Source organism: Prunus dulcis, chromosome 4, assembly GCF_902201215.1.
Source record: "Prunus dulcis chromosome 4, ALMONDv2, whole genome shotgun sequence".
NCBI classification, from domain to species: domain Eukaryota; kingdom Viridiplantae; phylum Streptophyta; class Magnoliopsida; order Rosales; family Rosaceae; genus Prunus; species Prunus dulcis.
In genome coordinates, this window is record NC_047653.1 from 13,602,951 (window position 1) to 13,624,579 (window position 21,629).

The window sequence follows — 21,629 nt, forward strand, 5'->3', positions numbered from 1 at the left end:
TTTTGGTGCATTCCTTAACGAAGGCATTTGGTGCATTCCTTAACTAATGTATTTAGGTGCAATTGTGTGATACTAGTGGGTGAAATGTTTCCACCTCAACTTTAACTGCAATAGTGTGCTTTGTGTTTGTAAACCCTGAAAGGAATTTGTATATCACAAGAATAACATTGTTTTGATATCCCGTAATATTTATATAAAGGGATACTCGTTGAATTGTGAATCAACTTCAATTAAAAATAGAACGGATACAGATTTACTCTCACAAGTAAGTCTTTTTTCAACTTCTGCTTTTCTTTTTGCATTTAGTTTTGCATCATTGTAAAGATCTTCTCTTATGCTTATAAGCCCCCAATGTTTTCTCCTTTTCTCAGCTTACATGACATGATATGCACACTAGATTATTGCATTGCAAACAATCATGTTGTAGAAATTGATTAAATAATGCGGCGTTTGTTGAAAAGAAATATATATTGAGAAGAAAAACTAGGTTGTGTAGCATGAACTTAGCAGATGCAACTTTGGAGGTTATTTGAGTAACCAAACAAGGACTTGAACATCTCTTCTGCGGACAGCTAGGGAGAGCCTGCATTTTTATAGAATTACATGAAATTACGCAAACCCCCGTCTTTTCAGGGAGAAATTCCAGCAAAGGATTGAATGGATTCTTATTCTTTTGAGAAGAGAGCATCGTGAATATAACTCAAAAGACCCTCTCGTGCAGGCTCTAAGAGCTCATCTTGTCACGTGTGAGGGGGGAGAGAGAGAGAGAGAGAGAGAGAGAGAGGAGTAATATACCCAGTGCACTAGAGTTTTTCTCGTACAAAAAATTAGCACCCAAGTTATTTTTCTCTACGGACAAGGAACAACTCAACTCCAACTACTATACAAAAGGCTTCTACATTCATAAATAATGCCAAGGGTTATTGGATTGAACAGAAACCCTTAACAAAACTCAGTAAGGGCAGAGTCAACTTCAAAAATTAATTTCTGAATCCCTTTTTCCTACAGAAGCCTCAAGCCCAAAGTTCTGCGTCCGGGGGTCCTGAGCAAGAAAAGTCCGGGATCTAGCAGCCTTTTCTTAGCATGACTGAGTCTCTGCAATACTTCTTTCCCATTCAAATACACCCAATCTATCTACTTCTTGTGTTAATGAAACCTGCATTTCTGATGGTCCTTTTCCAAGCACATTTGAAATAATAACTAAAAGAGATTGACAGGCATGGAGTTCCTCCATCTTTTGTGAGCCAGTTAGTTCCAATGTAAGATCCTTCCATGGCTGGTAAAATGACCTGTACAAATTGTATGGCCAGAACAAGTTAGCTTTGATCAGGGTTTCTGGGCACAAATGACGCACCCAGCATTCAAGTAGGCTAGCAGAACATCAAAATATCAGAGAGACTCGATTCCTAAAATGTGCTTGTGAAGATATTTTCCATCCTTCACAAGGCTATATTGGTCAATATATCGACGATATATCTCGAAATTTTGAAATTATCACCAATTTATCGCCACTCTCTCAAATCAGGAATAAAGACAAGAACACATAAAATTGAGACCAATTCCTGTATCTCTCAACCACCCGCTCTATTGCAATTTGCTTGTCATTATAGTATCTCTAACGTATTCAGAGCAACTCACTACAGAAAAGCATATGGACTTTCTCAATCATATAAATTAGCATATATTTTTTATAATTTACACAAATGTTAATCTTTTTACTATATAACCCCGTTTTATTACTTAATATTTGCATATAATTTTTTTAATTTATATATATACTATATAAATCACTCTAATTTATTTTTGTTATTTATCTTTATATTCGTTATTGTTATTCTTGACCTACATAATAGTATATAAACCCATTTTATTACTTGCATATTAAACAATTTTTTAAGTCACAGTATTTGTCAGCTCGCTACATAATCAACTTAAATCAGTCAAACCCACTATGCAATGCATTTCCTTCCAATTTTTTTGTGATAAAGCAATAGATAAATTGACTAAATAAACATCCTCTAAAGTTTCAATCAAAATTTCCAAGGTTTTCTTACAATTTCCGTGGTTTTTATTCAATTTTTACCTATATCAATAATTTCCCGATATTCCCATCCATATATCCGTGTTTTTGGACTCCCGATATTTCTGAAACCCTCGATATTTTAGACCTTAATTATAACCATAAGGTGTCCAGGAAAAGTCTAAACAGAGCATCTATTTTGGTCAATTTTTCAAACCCAGTGACCTCAATAAACCATTAGGAAGTCTTGGTAGAAAAAGTAAATATGTGCAAACAGGTCCCTGCCAAATACCATGTACAAAGATTGAAGAGGAAAGAAAAAAAGGGGTGGGAGAACATTATATCTTACCATCTCCAAGCAGGATTAGCTTCAGCAGGGAAGCCTACCTTCGACCAGAGTGATTTCACAACACTCCTATTATTACATAAGAACCCTGAAACAGATTACATGAAGGCTGTAAGTAAAAGGTGTAAATCTATTTTTTGTGCAAATGCATTTGATCGTCAGTGCACTGTAAAACTACAGTTCTGAAAATGGTTCAGCGTGATAGAACCATTTAACTATCTCAAAACTTTTTTCAAAGGTAGAGTTAGGATTTATGGGTATCTTGGAAATATTGGGGAGAGAGGAAGGGAGAACTTTTTTTTTTTTTTTTTAAATAAAATTTTAATGGTAATAGAAGCAATTTAATACAACAGCATACATATCATATCACCTTCCTAACTAATATGTCTAGATTACAAAGCAGCTCACTACTTTATTTCTTTCTTTTTCTATCATAACCTAGAGCAAAGTCACATAAACACACATCATAGCTCTGAGCCCACAATTGATGAGCTCATCCATGAGCAAATACAATAAAACTAAGAGCTGTATGCTAATTCTTGATGTAAGCCTACCACAACTAGAAGTCCGTCTATGTGGTTTCAATTGTTCTTAGTCAACATTAAAATAAAAAATTAAAACTTAATTACAAAGACAGTTGTTGTCCTTGACCCAAGGCATCCGGTTAAAACTGATGGCTCTCCCACAAAATTATTAGGCAAAATCAATCTAAAGTCTCACCAGCATACACTCATAATGATCATAATCGGACCAATTTATTTCCAGAATTCGTATCCAGGGAAGGTATGCCATGGGATCAGTTGAATATTCTCATTCGTTATTCAATTCCCTGTACGACTGTTGAGGTTCTGAAGTAAGATATGCCACTTTTTTGAAATAACAAAAGCAGTTTTTAAACCAACTCCTCATGTTCGCACCCAAACAATAAACTCCAAAACCCAAATGCATAGCTAATCAAATGAAGCATGATACCTGCAAAAATGGAGGCATCGGAAAGGAGAAGACTAAGGGCAGTTGTGACTGATGGTAGCATTTTGTAATTAGTGCCAGCGAGCTGTTGGAGGTAGAGAATTGCAGAAGCTAAAATCTCCTCACAACCATAACTGCTTTTGCTGTTTTCTCTGCATGCACTTTCAACATGATCCATTAAAGACTGCAAAGTTTTTATATTTAACATTTTTGGAAACTCTGGGTCCAGATCATTTGATTTCCAATCAAGCTTCCCAAGAATTACAGACGCAGTTAGCCAACGTAAAAGTTTTGATATCAAAGAATTTTCTTGCAGCTCTTCCTCTGGAATAATAGCAAAACATTGGTGAGATTCTTTGTGCTGAAGCATTTTCGCAGACTCTACTTCCACAGCAGCAGAAATTGCCCACATAAGAAAACTTGAAAGCTTTTCACGACTCTGAAACATATCAGATCAAGATTCAATTTTCATGGTAAAATCAAGACAAAATAGTGAAGACTAATTTTGTAGTGTATGAACAAATTTGGATAAATACAGAATATCGTTGATGGCGTAACATCTAATTGCTATATTAAGGTATCAAGAATGTTGAGGATATCTTTAGCAGGGATAAAATAATTAATTTGGAAGAAAGATTACCATATGAATATATGATACACCTGCTCGGTTGTCCAAAATGCATAAATAACCTTAATTACGCATCTCAAAAACATATGTCGGAAAATATTTTGCCATTGATACATTCCATGGGTCTTCTAAAAGATGTTATAATCTAAGCTTATGGGAATCTAGGGCATAAGTGAAGATTAATATCAAATTAGTTCAAGGGGAATTTATCATGTTACATTCAAGAAATATAAGTTCACAGAACATCCAATCATACAAGGAAGCATGCATATCTATGTGCACATATATAACCAGCATACCAACACGTTTGAAAATTCAATTTCAAATCTGCCCAGATTTTTAAATTGGCCACACATTAACGAAAAGCGAAGCCTACAATTCCAACTCAAAAATGATACCATCCCAAAGGGCAGCTAACAAAAACTTTTGTTGGTGTGTACTTTTCTCAGAGGTTTAAGAAAGGAGAGGAACTAAAACATTCTTCCCGTGTGCAACACATATACACGGATGGATAGCAGATGCAAACAAGCAGACAAACAAATAGCTACTGTTAAGTGTGTGTTTGAGAGAGAGAGAGAGAGAGAGAGAGAGAGAGAGAGAGAGAGACCAAACAAAATATTGTTACTGGAGGTGCACTCATAAGTATAGCATGAAGGCCAAGCTCTGCCGTATCACAAGATCTTGTATTGTCACACATCTTAACAGCCTCATATATGTTATATGAACCCTCAATTGATAGAATAAAATGTGGCTGATATATCCTCCTCTTTTGGGATATCTTGAGTGTTGATATTATTATTCCCAGAATTGGATTGACAACAGCAACTTTTTGCTTTATCAAAGCCATATAACTGACAAGAAATTTATAGAGATGAGATGTAAGTTCCATGAGTTGCTCAAGAGCATATTTTTGCAACCACTCAGTCATGTTTCTGGAAGAAATAACATCATTGACAACCTGAAATCCAAGGGGCATGGCAAGTAAGCAAGGAGTAAAAACTATGAAAGACCTTCTGCAAGCTTAAATTAACAAATAATAAAAATAGTGAGCCATTGTAAATGTCCCATTCACCTTGGAATATGTCTTGACAATATAAAAGAGGTTATCTAGAAGACTATATTCTCTTTCACAATTTTGTTTAAGACACATACTTCATGAACAAAGAAATAAACAGGGGACAAGTTCACTAGTGTAGGTAGAAGATACTAGCTAGACAATTCAACTAAGACTGCAAAACAGAGCTAAGCAACACAAAGGTACATGAAAAATTCAATTAATTCTGCTCTCTGGCATGGACACATGAACATTGCGTTATGACGCTTCTAGTTACAATTTGACGGTACAGACAATGACAGATTTTCATTGACATAAAGCAGACACCTCAAATGTTATGCGATACACATGAACAAGAAATTTCAGGGGGAGGGGAATAGAGAATTTTACAGAACAGCAGACAAAAAAGTTTCAGTAATAACCTCGGATACCACAGCCAACTGCAACAAGAACAAACTTTTTTCATCTCTGAAATGACTTTCATTCAATATTGAGAGCACAGATGATAACCACGAAAAAAGACCACATTGTTCCACCAGATAACGTGCCATCTTATGTAATTTAACTGCCTTCTTCACTACCTGAGTGAAAATAAGATAATAGCTTAAGCCATATAAAACCAGACATAAGCAATTAGTATCAAAATATCAAAGACGACCCAAGTTTTCAAACTACTCATGTTTAGTATCACACATTGTAATTTATAGACACCTCAATCTAGCACATCTAGCTCGCACCCAACCTCAGGAGTATTAGAGCCCGGTATCAAACGTTCAAATGAAGAAACCATTAATACTAGCCAAATGGTTACCTGAAGAATTAGTTCCTTGGATTCATCATCCGAGATTGGAGAAACATAGAAACTCATCAGAGTCTCAAGAACGGAGTTCTTCATATAGATTTTAGCATCATCCTCAAAATTCAGCCCTGCATATACTAAGCGAAGTATCCACAACCTTTCTGCTTTGAAATTGATAGAGGAACTCCAAAAAAAATTGCTAAAGAAAAGTATATTCTGCAATTGAAGAAAATTAGAAAAGAAACATGTAAGTACATGTCTGAATGCAGAAATAAAAAGTGTAGTTTACCAAGTTCATGAAACTCATACCTTCACATTCAACCTGGATGATCTCATCAAAAGCTTAGTTAAAGCTGCATAATGATCATGTGAAGGATCTAATAGTATGAGGGATGTCTCCGCAGCAAAAATAGCATTTACAGAAGGGATCCTCTGCCATGGTTCTTCTATAGCATTTTGCACATAAGTTAACAGAAGTTGAATTTGCCTGACACCCTTCCTCTTTGCAGATTTCTGTGAATGGTAGTTGAACTTTGATAAATAAACAGCTTAGACAAAGAATGCAGAAAGGAATATTATAACCTAAGTGAAATTGATTTTTGTAAAGGGACGATCTGTCACAAATATTGACATACCAAGATACTCTGCAAGCAAATAATATATGATACTTCAACATAAGAAAATTCTAGAAGATTGAGAACTCTAGCCATGAAACAGTAATTAATAGCTCTTTAATTACACACATGCACTAGTGCTACTGTACAAAAATCTGACTTCCTAATTTTGAAGAGGAATAACTATAACACGACATATAATATTGCTGCAACATACATCATATAGCGATTGGATGAATAATAAATATTCGAGAAATTAGGAAAGTCCAGTAGCATACTGAATATGTATTGCATATATATATGCTACTAACACATGCACAGAAAGCAGGTACAGAGCCAGCAACTATTTTGAACACAGCATTACCTCCAAAGCATTCTTAAATCTTCCAAGAGAATCATAACCCAATCTTCTTATCCTATCGTCAGGTGATGACATACTCATAAATGCAATACCAAGCAAGCCTAAACCAGCGAATTCCAAGGGTTCAATATAACCCTCTGCAAGGCTATGAATAGAGAAGCGCAAGATGAAAACAGGATTATATCGTTCTACGTTTTCAACATCAGGGGAATGCAACTGCATAAAATTTAATGATGTGGTTAGATGAGAACTATGACAATAAACACATATCTCAAGTCTCAGCTTAAACATAATTATATTTGTCATTAATTCACAAGTAAAATACATACCACATGCATATGATCAAAATTATCTTTTTGAAACTTGTTCAAGGATAATAGTTCCTCAGATGTCACTCTATCATATGGAAAATATAGCACCGTGGACGCACATAATTTGGGGTCAATGACAAGATTTTCTCGAAATTGACTTCTACGGCGTTCTTTTACTGCTTCAGTATCAGTCATGCCATCATAAGACAAATTCTGTGCCAGAGTCCGTTCCTTTTCTATCTTTAACACCGCATTGCCCCACAGGTGATCCATTCCAGCAAAATTGACAGGCTCCATAACATCAATAGACTCAATTGAGCGCATCAAATTATATATCTCCTCATCAATTTCACTGAGTGTTGAGCCATAAGAAGACAAGAGAAGTAAATGCAGCTCTCTGAGATTTATGCCTAAATCTTTTGCAAAGTGAAAACCATACTGATGAACCTTTATTGGAAAGAGTATTCGAAGTAATTTAATAACCTCCAACTGTTTTACATACAAGTTAGTTGTTTCCAGATTGCACTTGCCATCAATTACATTTTTGTTTGTGGAAGGGAAAACAAGTGATCTCAGAATGCCAGACAGAGGCCTGGAAAATGCCCCAACAGTAGAACAATCAGATGATTTGTAGACAGAATGAATAGTAGGCGCAAACTGAGAGTGGGCAAGTAGAAGCTGAAGATAGGGAACACGTGAAAATTTTCCCTCTGACAGAAAAGTTAGGACATCTCGCACGGTTTTCAAAGTTGTTGGATCTTCAAACCTATATAGAAGAGCTGATTTCATCAATTGCTCTAGGAAGGGGATAGATTGTAATTGGGTAAGACCATCAGAAATCTCTCTGGTCAGTTCAAGAATGCTTGTCAATATGAGAACTTCCAAACATCTCCACAGTGAAGAACTAGCTGTGGTTGTTTCCTTTTGAGAACTATCAGAAACTGAAGAGACTCTTTTAACAATCCATTGCCAGATACCCACCAATATGTTTAAAAATTGCATTCTTGATGAGTCCTCTTTATTTGATCCATTGTCCACAGAAATGTCTTTCAAGTCCCTGCCTGCTTCATCTGACTGATTACCTTTTGGGAATAACAAAATTTTACAAAATGATATCTTTGCGAAAATTTTATTTACAAGGTTTAATGATTCATTGAGTGATTGAGAACCCAATCCACCAACATCACAGTCTATCAGCTCATTGTGTTCCGAAGAAGGTGGGAAAATTGAATTAAAAAGCTTTAATCGCTTCTTCAATTTCATTGAATCTTCATTCAAACTAAAGTGATAACGCAACATATAAATTGCTTTTCCAAGAAGACTATCATCAATGAGACAGAGAAGTTCTGGAGCAGATGATGGCAAAAACTCTCCAAATTCTTCCTGAAACACATCTCTAGACACAAAAGTATTCCAATGTTGGAAACCATTCAAAAGAATCTTTGAATAAAAAACAGGTATATTTCTAAAATGCTTGTAACACAGCCTTCCAAATTTCATGGAAACGGAATTCAAATAAGACAATGCAGCAGGCAAAAGCATCATATAGTGCTCATCTGGAAGAGCAGGGACACAAGTCTCTTCTATCACATTGCCTTCATGTAGAAAATCTTTGTTCAGGATACCCAAAAATAAGTGCCCAAAGGTAGACAAATGCATGGAGCTCATATCAGTAAGAAGAGACAAAAATCTAGCTTTCTTCTTGCTTGTTCTGTAAATGCAATGGGAAAGCATTTCTACAGGAGTGGTTGCTATAACTCTCGACAATACTATATGTAATGGATGAAGATTACATTGCTGCATATATTTGTGTCTGCAAACGGCGTTTATAGCCTCCAGCAAACATACATCCATAACTTCTGCTTTAAAATGCAAAGAAAACTTACATACTTTACTGTAGATTTCCTCAAAAATGTCGGTGTTGATACTGGTCTCTTCCATTTTCCAAAACAAATCATATGATTTTCTCTTTGTATGTGGTTGCTGCAAATAACTAGACAGATTTCTGAAAGCACCACCAGCAATGCAAGACCCAAAAGAAATAGCAGATTTCTGGTTGTCATCTATGTCAACTCTACTAAACATCCATCGCACCAATTCAAGAAGCTCAAAAGGAGATATAAAACGAATCAAAGCATGTAAAGCATAATATGTTGGCAGGAAAGGCATTAGATCTTTAGCACTAATGCATTGATCAAATTTGTCCCTGACTACCTGAAGTAGCTTCTGCAGCAAGATGTTAAAAGCTTTCACAAATTGTTTACCAGCACCATTTTCAACTTCTGGTGTAAATTGGTGGTCATTGCATAAAGAAAAAAAGTAGTCACAAGTTGTTGCCAATATATTCAAGCCATGCCGATCTAATATATGAATTCTCTGCCTGGATAAACCAATCAAAGCATCTGTATTTTCCGCTAGGTTACTCTTTGGCAAGTCCTCACTACATCCCAAAGGACAGGAAAATGACATTATCATTGCAGGATGAGAGAAGATGGTTTCAGCCACTTCTTGAATATCTTGGCTTGACAGAAGAGCCCAGGAATTTTTAGACGAACCAGAATCAGTATTCAAAACCAACAGTTGAGATAACAAACTATCCACAAGAACTAAACAAATCTCAGACAGTTGCTGGAAGTTGACTAATTGTTCAATTCTATGAGATGACCGTATCTGATAAAGCCAAAATAGCACAAGACGCAAATAGGAAATAGGGTGGCAATCAGTTGGGCACTCAGATAATTTAGCTAGAAGCAAGTCTTGTATCTTTGAGGGCTCTGATGGAGGACCATGAATGCTCATAATGGCAGGGAATAGAACATGGAAAGGTGCCTTCTTCAAGAAGAAGCTAAAGGCAGCAGAAGCAGCTTCATCTGCATCAACATCTTGGTTATATACCATTTCTCCTGCATAAGAAGCAGGGTCAAGAGAAAAATTGTTTCTACCTCTGCAACTATTGGATAGAGCCATATCCAGAGCAGGAAAAAAAATTTCTGGCCACAACTTGGAAACACTGCCTAGAAGGGTTTGTTCAAGAAAGAATCTCGATGATAAGAGAGAGACAGGAACACCCAGAACAAATTGTGAAACGGTCATAACGGATGGAAAAAATTTTAATATTCCATCAGACATAGTACAGAGAATTGAGAAAGAAAAGGCTTTGGTGATTCCAGCTACTTCACTATCATCCCTACTCTTTTCAAATCTTTTAACTTCCTCAAGTGCAGTTGCTAAAGAACTACCAGCAGGCATAGCCTTATTGGGAATAGAAAAAATACCACAAGTTTTCTGATCAGATATACTTTTCGAAAAGAGAAGTAAATCGTTTAAAGGCCTCCACTCACAGTTGTTTACCCCAGAATCATCAATGACAGAACAGTCACCAAGCCTCTCAGCCAAGACTGAACAAATCAAAGAAGACAACAATACTGCATCAACCTATCAAAATTGATCTTCATATTAGATTGTGTTCAAAAAACATTCAATTCTAAGCTAAAAAATAGAAGATCTGTACCTGAGTTTGCAAGAGATATTTCAGTGTGCTGCATACATATGTTGATACCATTGACTTCTCATGCATTGTAAAGGATCCAGATCCAGAATCGATCAACCTTAGACACTTCTGCAGCACACATATGCTGAGAGGACTGAAATGAGGTTTCGCTTCTGCAAGACAAACAAAGGAAAATTCAGCATGAAGAAATAGCCTTTCGCACAGTTGAAGGAAAGGATACATTAGGACCACTTTCATCTAAAAAACAAGATTTATTCCTGAATAATAGCACAATTCAAAAGCTTATTAAACGAATTTAAAACTACACACTCAATTCAATAGAAAAAGTAAGAAGGTGAAGAAATTATTGGACAACTTAAAATTATTACACTAGGCAAAATTGTACACAACACGTTAACACCACATGAACCTGCAAGAAAAATTTAGTGTTAAAGCTGAAGCTTAAAGGGTTGTATTGGAAAACAGGCGGATCCATTAGCCACCTACTAAGTTTCGCGTCAACCTGAGAAATCTGTTTTAACCCATCAAGAACACTGTTATTTTAAGATGAGTTTAACATTTGGTGTATAATGTTTAAACATTAGTATTTCATGCGCGCGTTACCCATTATTTTTGTATATTGTGTTTGTGTTTGCATTTTTCCACCAGTTCACTTACGGTCATGCTCAGTTTTGGCTAATTTTCACAAGACACAACACAAACCTGCAAAAACGCAACTCGTTTCCAGGTCTACTTCAAGACATCATATGCAACTTACATGCTCAAGCACCACTACCATAAATCTAATTTATCAGAAATGAGGACATTAACATACTTCTTTCCCTTACTATCCTGCAACAGTACATGAAACTTGTGTAACAGATCATGCCTCCTCTAATCAATTAACTTTATATCTAATCATTTAAAAGTCAAAAATCAAACCTGTAAAGACCTGTAAAAGAGAAAATTTGTAACATCACAACTCATTCACTCATTCATTGCATGGCCCTACCCATAAAGAACTGTAAAGGGTTTTATCATTTAAAATTTTCTGCGCCACATCTTAACTGAGAATGCCAGATATGCTTAGTGCCTAACAAGCAAACTTGGCAAGTATCAATTAATCCACCACCACCAAAAAATGAAAATAAAGATGTACCAATGCTAAAATTTACAAATCAGATGAATAACAGTTACCTTTATTTGTTTCCAAAGGGCGGGTATAACACTTAACAATCTCCCAGTATTTGAACAAATTATTCCCAGTTGTAGAAATGGCATCACATAAGAATGAGTTGACAACATGACACAAGCTCTGTAATACATCCAAGCCGAGGACTTGAACAGAAGATTTTTCTCCATCAAAACCCGGTAAAAACAAGAACCATGATGCAATTTCATGTTGGTTTCTGTCAAAAGCACCAGTACTCAACATAGCCGCTTGCGCAAGACGATATGCTTGATCCTTTATGTCATTGATTTGTGAAAAAACTAGCAAGTTCATGAATGCCAAAAGATGTTTGTACATCAGTGGTGGAGTCCTAATTGGAATTCTACCACTTGGAGACCATCCAACGAATTCTACTAGCAAAGACAAAAGAGAGCGCTGCAGATCAGTTTGTGATGCTGAAGGACTGCTTAGGAGATTCATAAAAAACTCAAATGATCCCTCCAAGACAGTGGGCATTATCCGCTGCGATAAAAGAATTAAAAGAACATTGTAAGCAACAACTACATAGGAGCATATGCTTTCAGACTGTTGATAAACGAAGAAATACATACATTCAGGCATATACTTAGTTCCAAAGCATGAAGCAAATGAGTTATCCTTTGTAGTAAGGATGCACCCTACATTACTAGTTCTATTATGTGTGAGAAACGTTTTCCCTCGAGGGATTAAGACAAGCCTTGACTTGAAAGCATCAAAACACAATAGATGCACTCCCTAAAGGCCTGATAGAGCTAGAAAATCACATCCCTCACACAGCAAATCCAATATGCCAAATCAGCTTCTTTTTTTTTTTAACAAAAAAGCAACAACGATCCCTACATTGGCCAAATAAAAAAAATATCAGGCATAAGTATCTAACCCTGCGTTTTTATGCCCCATAAGGCCTCAATAAAAGATCCAAGAGAAAATAAGACTAGGAATAACTTACAAGATAAATTTTCAAAGCATCGAGCACCCTACAGTGGAAGTATATCTCTGCATCCTTAAGTGTCGTTAGGGATGTGGAATGAAGATCCAAACCCCAAATTTCCGCCACAACATTTGTAGCATCCTTTTCATTGTCCAATCCATCGTCTGTGGACGTACCTACAATTCTCTCACTAATCTCGGGCAAAGCAACATCTGGATCAAAATTTAGCCCACCTATAATAATGTCTGCATCCTTGTTCTCTATATCTGTTTTCAATTTTTTCACACTACTGCGGCTGTATTCGGGGAACTTCTCCAACTCTGCTGTCCTCTTTAACTGTTGATTTTTGGAGTGATTACTCAGAGAAGAAAGTAGAGTCAACAAAACTTGAGGATCAGGGAGCAAGGTACGGACTTCATTTTGAAAATCTTGCTTGAAAGACTCTGAAACATATAACTTCCCATTTTGGTTTAAAACACCAAGGAAGGAGTCCAGCAACTTCAATGCCTCTAAAAGAACCCTTAAAGTTCCGTGCTTCACTAGAAAATCAGAGTGAAGCAGTCCCTTATTGATTGTGGACCGGCTGAATGAACGGGGATACAAGCATTTCATGATACTCTGCACGTCCACATTGTCCAACAAGGCTTGATCATGAGACTGAAAATCATGGAAACCAAAAGGATGCCCGCTTCCCACTGAAGAAACCACGTTTGCTGCCAGAGTAACAGCAGAAAACCTGCAAATGCTTCAATCACCATGCAAATATAGAGGAATAGAGGACCAGCTAAATTGAGTATTAAACAATATGATGAATAGGTATAAATAATCTGACCAGGTAGGCGACGCACAGTCCTCCAGGTTGTAGGGGAACTCTACCATATATGCTGCAGCAATAGGCGGTCTCCCATTAACAATAGCCAAAAGCAGATCCCTGTGGTACCCAATCTCAGTTGCTTTAAGTTTCTTCATTAGATCCACAAGTCGCTTTGAATTACCCCTCAGGCGTCTCTTCAAATCTGACATCAAGCCATTACAAGGATCGGTACAAACCATAACTAAGACACTGTATGCCAATTCTGCTGATGCGCCACCATTCTCCCTTCCACAAACGTTGACTAACTGTTCCAAAGTAACACTCCCAAAGAGAACACTTCGAAGACTTGGGGAAACTGATGACTCTTCAACAAGAATCCTGTTCCTCAATGTGGACAAAACATATAAAACAGTCTCATCATCATCATTCCCAAGCCCGCGAAGGACAACAGAGTACATTTCCTTCTGCCGCATAACCGACCTCAGCAATCCTGGCGTTCCCACCTCCAGAAATGACACTGCAAACCCCACAAACGCCCTTCTCAATGACAGCTTCATTCTTCTCTCGTTCTGCTTCTTTTTGTACTCACCCATCTTGGAAAACCCCTGGAGTTTGAAATCAAAATTCTTTGCAACCTCAGATGCCAAACCAGACCCACGCCTCACAATCGAACCCAAAAGCAGAAGTGCCACCTTCTGGCGTTTCGCTTCTTTACTGTTCAACTCCTTATACACATCTTGCAACTGCTCTTCAATAAGCAACCGAGCAAACCTATCCAATGCCCTACTTATAGCCATCCTCTCCACATCATTTGGTTTATATATTCCATCAGGATGACTCAAAATAACAGAAATTAATTTAAGTATACAAAACATTCCCGATTTCCCTCGCCGCAGCTTCCAAGCACCCAGAAGCTCCAAGCACTTGGCTGAATTCTTCACATAATAATGGAGCAATTCACCTCCAGAATTCCCTTTCAGCAACTTAATGAATTCTTTTGTACCGTCAGAGCATAATTTAATTTCGACAGAATTAATCTTATGCAACAGCTCTTTAAGTTTAGCTTCATGGGTCACTTTAAGCGTAGGTTTAGGCATCTCCGCTCTCTCAACCTCATCGTCATAATTTTCAACTACCATAGCTGCAATTCAAAAACAAACATTACAAATCTAGGCAACCAATTTGTTCTCTCTTTTGTATTCAGACACTTTCTAGGCAACCAAACAAACAGAAAACTGAAAGGGTACCAAAATAAAAACAAAAGCCTCAGTTTTGTATGCATTTGATGCGTACCTTGATCTTCGGAGGCTGAGCTTGCTACTTCCATTGAAGAACAGAGAGAGTCTGGTTGATGTCCTTGTGGGGTTTTGGGGAAATTAGGGTTTAAGGAAATTAAGGGTTGGCTCCGGCCCAAGCCCACATTTTGAAATAGGCCCGGCCTATCATTCAGACACCCTATCACAATTTCACAAGATTCACAACCCAACCTATCCTCCATCCCCACGTGTCACTATACAACCCTCGCCTATATAAGCCCCTCCCACCACGAAAATATCCTCTCTCTCAGACCCAATCCGGGATTAAGGTTATCGCTGTTCCCAAACCACGCCGCAATCCCTCATCCTCCTCCACAAGGACACAGTTATCCCCGTACCCAAACACCCGCCTTTCTTCACCATAATGCAGCAGCCATCAGGAGGAGTGGTCCCACAACAGATTCCGTCAGATCCGCAGCAGCAATACCAGCAGCAGCCGCCGCAGCAGTGGATGATGATGCCGCCGCGGCAGCAGGGCCAAGCCCCTCCGGCACAGGCTGGGTGGGCCCAGCCGGCACCTCAGCAGCAGTACGCGACCACACAGAATCCTGGCCCCGATGAGATCCGCTCGCTCTGGATCGGTGACTTGTTGCCGTGGATGGACGAGAACTACATCCTCAGCTGTTTTGGTCCCACCGGAGAGGTAGTTTCACAAGCACCTATGTGATTATCTGTACTTTGTGCGTTTATGTGTACATGTATTTCTAAGGCTTGACTTTTATGTGATATGTATTTTTAGGGCTTGACTTTTATGTGATTTGCTTTTCAATTTTGTGTTCTGCTTGGATGTGGATGAATATTTTTGTACTTCAAATTTGGAAGTTAAGGCTTGTTTCTAGATGTGATCTGAAAGAAAAACAAAAAACATAACTTTTAAGGACTTTACCAACTGGGTTTTTTTATAAACCAAAAATTACAATAAAACTACTAACTTTAGATGCCTGAGCCCAGGTTTCGACCAAAACTACAGAACTGGTTATTGAGATTTGCTGTTTATTTATATTTCTGGTACTTTTTGTGTGGACTATTTGTATGATCCGTGTATCCCATTATGTTGTATTCATTGTGGCTTTTGAGGTGTTTGTAGGCTGTGACTGCAAAGGTTATCCGTAATAAGCAGACGGCTTTGCCAGAAGGTTATGGCTTTATCGAGTTTAGGTCTCGCAGTGCGGCTGAGCAGATCTTGCAGCAATACAATGGAACACTGATGCCCAACACAGAGCAGAATTTCCGACTGAATTGGGCAACCCTAGGTGCTGGCGAGAGGCGACAGGACGATGGTCCAGATTTTACAGTTTTTGTAGGGGATTTGGCTGCTGATGTGACTGATTACCTCCTTCAAGAGACATTTAGAGCCGCTTATCACTCTGTTAAGGGTGCAAAAGTTGTCACTGATAGGACCACTGGACGCTCCAAGGGATATGGTTTTGTTAGGTTTGGTGATGAAGGTGAGCAATTGCGAGCCATGACTGAGATGAATGGTCAGTATTGCTCTACCAGGCCCATGCGGATTGGCCCTGCTGCTACTAAGAAACCAGCTAGTGGTGGACAGCAATACCAGAAAGGTATGTTTCCTAGTTAGATTTTGCACATGCTTTGTGGTAATAACTATACAAAGCTTCTGAACCTGTGTTTGCAGCTTGGTTGTAGTTAGCTTTTTTCCTATATGTTTGTTCTGCTACTTTACATTATGAATATTTTGGGCTTTATGTTAATCATGGTTTGGTAAGTTGCAGTAGGGCTTTTAGTTTATACTTTCGAGATGAAATTGTCAGAAGTGTTCTAAATTTGGCGCCCTTTCAGTTATTCAGTTGAAGATTGGCGGAACTTAGTCATTTCCTTCGAGTACTTTCCTTTGTAAACTTGGGCGCATTTAATTATGTTAAAACATGCAAAGACTTATGTAGAACTCATGTTGTCTTAAAGCAGGACACCGAGAGGCTCTCATTTTGGGGGGCCTGGAACTGATTTCAGCTGAAATGATTCCACATTAATGCGTGGCCTCATTTTAGGTCAGTTATTTTGTTTATGTCATAAGCTTCTTCTTTTCTCGTGGCATTTGCTATGCTACTCAAGAATTACCTTTCCAGTCAGCTTTACATTTATTCCATTACCAGTCAGCTTTACATTTATTCCATTTACCGATCAGCTTTACATTTATTCCATTTACCAGTCTGGCTTACTTTATTCCATTTTCCAGTCGAGTTTACATTTATTCCATTTACCAGTCAGGTTTACATTTACTCCAATTTCCGAAGTTTATATATCCTTCTTTTAATACTTCGCTTATTTTGAAGAAGCATTGTTTTTTTTCTTTGTGGATCGGTTCCACAATGTTCTCTATGTTTGATAGGATAGAATTTGTTCCCAAATTTGTGGCCCATGTCTCTCTGTGGTTTCACGTATCAGCCTTCATCTTAAGTAGTCAGAATATAAATCCACATTAAATGCTAACTATAAGTTGTAGCCCATGCAGTAGTTCACATTTTAATGCAAAATACCTTTAAATCTTTGAAGATATTTTCTTTTGTTGCACCTTGTGGTGCCACTCTTACTTTTGTTTTAAGGTAGAAGTGACACTTAGTAATTTGTCATAAGGTGACCATCCCAATATTGTACTGGGCCAGGATTTGGAAATAGTTGTTCATCTAGACTCCTATCGGATCAAGTGTACTTGATCTGTTTTATTGCTTGTAAATTTTTTGAGTGACCTATTTAATTTCGTGTATAGAAATTGAGCTGTCTGCATCTTTTTGTTTCTGGTTATCTATCTTATTATGATTGAAGTATGTTCCATTTTAAATTGTACTTTGGTTGTAAACTCGCTACTTTTATGGTTCCTTCTTTTGTTTAGTTCTCTATTTTATTACGTTTCCTGTATTTTTCATAGTTTTATGTGTAATAGAATCAAATGCATGTCTGGTCCCATTAGCTGTTAGATGTTATGTTCTATTATGGTACCTTTTTATGCATGGAAATATAATTTGATTTGAAGGTTGGAGTGTAGGTTTAGGAGCCATATGATGCAGCTTTTTAGGTAAATGATCTTCCTTTCAAACCCAAAATAAGTTTTATTGCAGATGTCAATATTTAGTGTGAACCCCAAAATGAGTCTTTATTGCACATGTCCATAGAAGGGTATGGGACATTTTCGAGCCTAGAAAAAGCTACGTTTTGCTGCTTTTTTAACCCATGAAAGAAAATCTACAGTTACAACAGAGGGTGCCTTTAGTAGGGTTTTCATTTCTGCTTTATCCAACCAAATCTGATTGTACTTTGTCCTCTTGATAATTGTTATGGCCATAGTTTCTTGTTAAAATTTGTATTAAAAAAAACCCTCTTCAGATAATTATATAGGCAATGCACTTGTTATTGTTGGTTGGTGGCACATCATATTATATGCTACCATAGCTGTTCAGTGAAATCCTCCATGCCACGTTGCCAGTATGAAGTTGGAGGAGATATAATAAAAAATTTAAAAAAATGTATAACCTTAATAGAGATGCGTGCATCTGAAATCCTTAATATATGGGTAAGTTGCAAGGAAGTCATATTACATGCTACCATAGCTGTTCAGTGAAATCCTCCATGCCACGTTGCCAGTATGAGGTTGGAGGAGATATAATAAAAAAATTTTAAAAAATGTATAACCTTAATAGAGATGCGTGCATCTGAAATCCTTAATATATGGGTAAGTTGCAAGGAAGTCATATTTCGTGCAAAATTCCAAGTGACGTGTTGTTCCTTTGATAAATTGATTGTGGTTTTGGGAATATAAGTTTGGGAACCACAATAACAAGGTGAAGATTTATGCCTGAGTTCTTCAATGCTTAACCAGATGATACAGATCATTCTGCAGAAAATTTTGTCTGTGCTACTGTCCCTAAGATTCCTAACATCACATATACTAGTGCTTATGTGTTTTTTATTTGCAGCTTCCTACCCAAGTACTCAAGGAAATCCAGGCGAGGCTGATCCAAATAATACAACAGTGGGTAGTTTGTCCTAATGTTGCATTGTACATTTCTTTCTGCATGATAGTAACCCCTGACATTTGAGTGCAGATATTTGTTGGGGGTTTGGATCCCTCTGTCAATGATGACATGTTGAGACAAGTCTTCAGCCAGTTTGGTGAGCTAGTTCATGTGAAAATACCAGTAGGCAAGCGTTGTGGTTTTGTTCAATTTGGTAATAGGTAACAGTTCTACACCTTATAGTCTAGATAAAAGTTCCCTTTTCTTTCCTCCTTAGAAAATAATCCTCGTATGTGATTATGTTGTCTGCATGTATCTTCAGATCTTGTGCAGAGCAAGCATTGGGAACGTTGAATGGAACCCAATTAGGAGGACAAAGTATTAGACTTTCATGGGGCCGCAGTCCTACAAGCAAACAGGTTTTTATTGGCGACCTTATAATTTTTTGACTTTTTGCTGGTATGCATGCTAACCATAATTTTTAACTGGTTTGATTGATTCAGAACCAACCAGATCAGGCACAGTGGAATGGCGGTGGTGGTGGATATTATGGATATCCACAAGGATATGATGCGTATACATATGCACCTCCTGCCCAAGACCCTAACCTGTATTATGGAGGCTATCATGGATATGGAAATTACCAGCAGCCTGGTGCTTACCAACAGCAACAGCAGGTAACTATCACTAGATTCAGCTTCCTTGCCCTGTAGAGATTTAGAATTGGAGGTTCTTGCTAGTGTGTTATAATGAAGTGGGATTAGGATTGTTCATGACATGAGTTTGTTTCTATGGTTGCAGTGATTTGTAGCTGCCTGCTCTGGAGGCTGAAGCTGGGTATCATCATGTTCCGGTGCATCTTAGGTTGCAGTTTTAGTACGACTGTTGTATGATGTTGTGGAGTCGAATATCAACTTTTAACATTATCTTTGTCATTTTCTTCATGCTTTCTTTTTCCCTCCTTCCCCAACCTTTCATTGCCTCGAATGAGATTCGGGAGACGGTGCACTTTAAATATGCCATTTGCAATTTAATATGTTAATCAGTTATTCGTGTTGTATGCGCCATCATTTCTTTCTTTTAAGCTTGTTTGTTAGTTGTTTTTGGTCACCCGTGTATTTTTGGCGTGTAAGAATTCACGGTATGGGTTTGGACATTGGATTGTTTTCCCTGGTCAAAAGAGTGCATATTCTCAAATCTGGATGTCTTTTTTGAAGTATAACAATGTGATATGATTAATTTTCGGTAGATAGATCAATTAAATCAGTTAAATTGGGTTGTGTTAGGCAGCCAGGTTTATTTTACATTAATATTAGGACGCTGAATATGAAGGGTAAAACCCGATGAGCTACAAGCTATCCATTATGTTGGTGGGTGATTTGATTTGTATACCAAGGAAGAATGCTTGTTGGGAAAGGATACCTTTAAGCTTTAAACTTAGGGTTTTCAGCCGTTTTACCCCTGAATTATGATCTTAATTGCCACTAGTTTAGATCCTAAAATCCGTATTTAAAAATTCATGTTTTAAAAATAAAAAAATCATTATTTTTAAATTCAATTTTTTGAATAGGATACCGAATAGGTCTTTTCAAGGCAATTTTTTAAAAATGTTAAGAAATTCAATAATTTCTTGGATTTACACCAATGGGCATTTTTTAAAAATGTTAAGAAATTCAATAATTTCTTGGATTTACACCAATGGGCGGAAGAAAAGACGGTTGGTTGCAGTAAGAATTGTTATGTATATAAGTGCATAGCAAAAATAAAACCCTTAATATGTTTAAGTCGTATTTATAATTTTCAAAACTTTGTTCTTTACATGAAATTGTACATAATATAATTGTACCATATACTCCTCGATAAAATGAGGTAGTAAAAACATGATCATTTCCATATTAAATAGTTTAGGGCTCTCACATGTGGGGTGAAGCTTAACTCATTGCAAATGTCATGTGGAGTAAATATTTCTACAAAAGAAGGCTAATTAATAAGTGCAATTCTACAGTGTGGAAACACATTGATTACCCACATATAAGACACTCCAAATGTGAGGTTAACTTGCAAAAGTTTAGGTTCCTCTTTCCATAAGAAAAAAACTTGGACATGAAACCGTGAATTGCATTTGTATGGTTTTGTCATATTAATGTAGCATATGGTTTCATAGTGCATAAATTTGGAACGCGTGCAATCATCGTGTTTATTTTCCACCAGTTACGAAATATATTCATCTTGAATTTTTGTCAATATATATTTTTTTTATAAGGTAAAGATAGATCCACTACATATATATAGAAGCATATGATCATAGTCAAGATAGTCATGCTACACATGATGGAAATCATGTTGATCATGATGCATCTTCTAGTGTCCAAGAACAGGACTTGGAACCAAGGAGGGGAAAAGGATGAAAAACCCCAATAAAAAGGTTGGACATGTTATAGAACTAGAATAATCAAAGAGTATGAGAAGTACCACTAAATATTGGGAGTTATTATGAGTAGAATTATATTTTCTCTTTGTGGTGTTTACACTGACCAAATTTCTTCTCAGATAGAACTCACTCTCTCTTTTCTTCTCTGACTCTCACTCTCTTCACTTCTAATTGGTTGTGTATTTTACAACTTAAGAGGAAGCCTATTTATAGTCAATTAGAATGGCCTCCTGTGGATGCATCTTCAACATTTTCTCCCAACATCATAATTTCATCTTTTGACTAATACCCCCTTACTTTATTCATGTGGACTTCACTTCTTACTTTATAACAGGACAATATTTTTTCACTAAAAGCCCCT

General features: G+C 37.1%; 2 protein-coding genes across 3 annotated transcripts; one reads left to right on the forward strand and one right to left on the reverse strand.

The window, feature by feature from the left end:
* Positions 1 to 792: 792 nt before the first annotated feature.
* LOC117624859 lies at positions 793 to 14,888 on the reverse strand. Of its 2 annotated transcripts, XM_034356347.1 has the most exons (14): positions 14,841 to 14,888; positions 13,566 to 14,688; positions 12,752 to 13,469; positions 11,790 to 12,285; positions 10,614 to 10,765; positions 7,121 to 10,537; positions 6,795 to 7,007; positions 6,126 to 6,329; positions 5,829 to 6,032; positions 5,440 to 5,598; positions 4,571 to 4,921; positions 3,339 to 3,774; positions 2,370 to 2,454; positions 793 to 1,289 (listed from the first exon to the last, which is right to left on the reverse strand). In XM_034356347.1, the coding sequence occupies exons 1-14, from the start codon at positions 14,872 to 14,874 to the stop codon at positions 1,079 to 1,081; spliced, it is 7,803 nt and encodes a 2,600-aa protein (XP_034212238.1). In that variant the 5' UTR covers positions 14,875 to 14,888; the 3' UTR covers positions 793 to 1,078. The 2 variants fall into 2 exon arrangements, with proteins under 2 accessions (XP_034212238.1, XP_034212240.1); XM_034356349.1 differs by lacking the exon at positions 4,571 to 4,921.
* Positions 14,889 to 15,101: 213 nt separating this feature from the next.
* On the forward strand, positions 15,102 to 20,034 carry LOC117624860 (polyadenylate-binding protein RBP45C). The gene is made up of 7 exons (XM_034356350.1): positions 15,102 to 15,506; positions 15,951 to 16,428; positions 18,799 to 18,854; positions 18,928 to 19,058; positions 19,160 to 19,256; positions 19,341 to 19,514; positions 19,639 to 20,034. Exons 1-7 carry the CDS (start codon positions 15,228 to 15,230, stop codon positions 19,639 to 19,641), a joined length of 1,218 nt encoding a protein of 405 aa, XP_034212241.1. The 5' UTR covers positions 15,102 to 15,227; the 3' UTR covers positions 19,642 to 20,034.
* The last annotated feature ends 1,595 nt before the right edge of the window (positions 20,035 to 21,629 follow it).

Coding starts and splice junctions, on each gene's coding strand:
- LOC117624859 (XM_034356347.1), bottom strand. CDS start 14,874: ATGGAAGTAGCAAGCTCAGCCTCCGAAGATCAAG. Junction 13,470..13,565: donor GACTGTGCGTCGCCTACCTG/GTCAGATTATTT, acceptor AAGCATTTGCAG/GTTTTCTGCTGTTACTCTGG. Junction 4,922..5,439: donor AGTTGGCTGTGGTATCCGAG/GTTATTACTGAA, acceptor CTTGGATTTCAG/GTTGTCAATGATGTTATTTC.
- LOC117624860 (XM_034356350.1), top strand. CDS start 15,228: ATGCAGCAGCCATCAGGAGGAGTGGTCCCACAACAGATTCCGTCAGAT. Junction 18,855..18,927: donor CTGATCCAAATAATACAACA/GTGGGTAGTTTG, acceptor ATTTGAGTGCAG/ATATTTGTTGGGGGTTTGGA. Junction 19,059..19,159: donor TTTGTTCAATTTGGTAATAG/GTAACAGTTCTA, acceptor ATGTATCTTCAG/ATCTTGTGCAGAGCAAGCAT.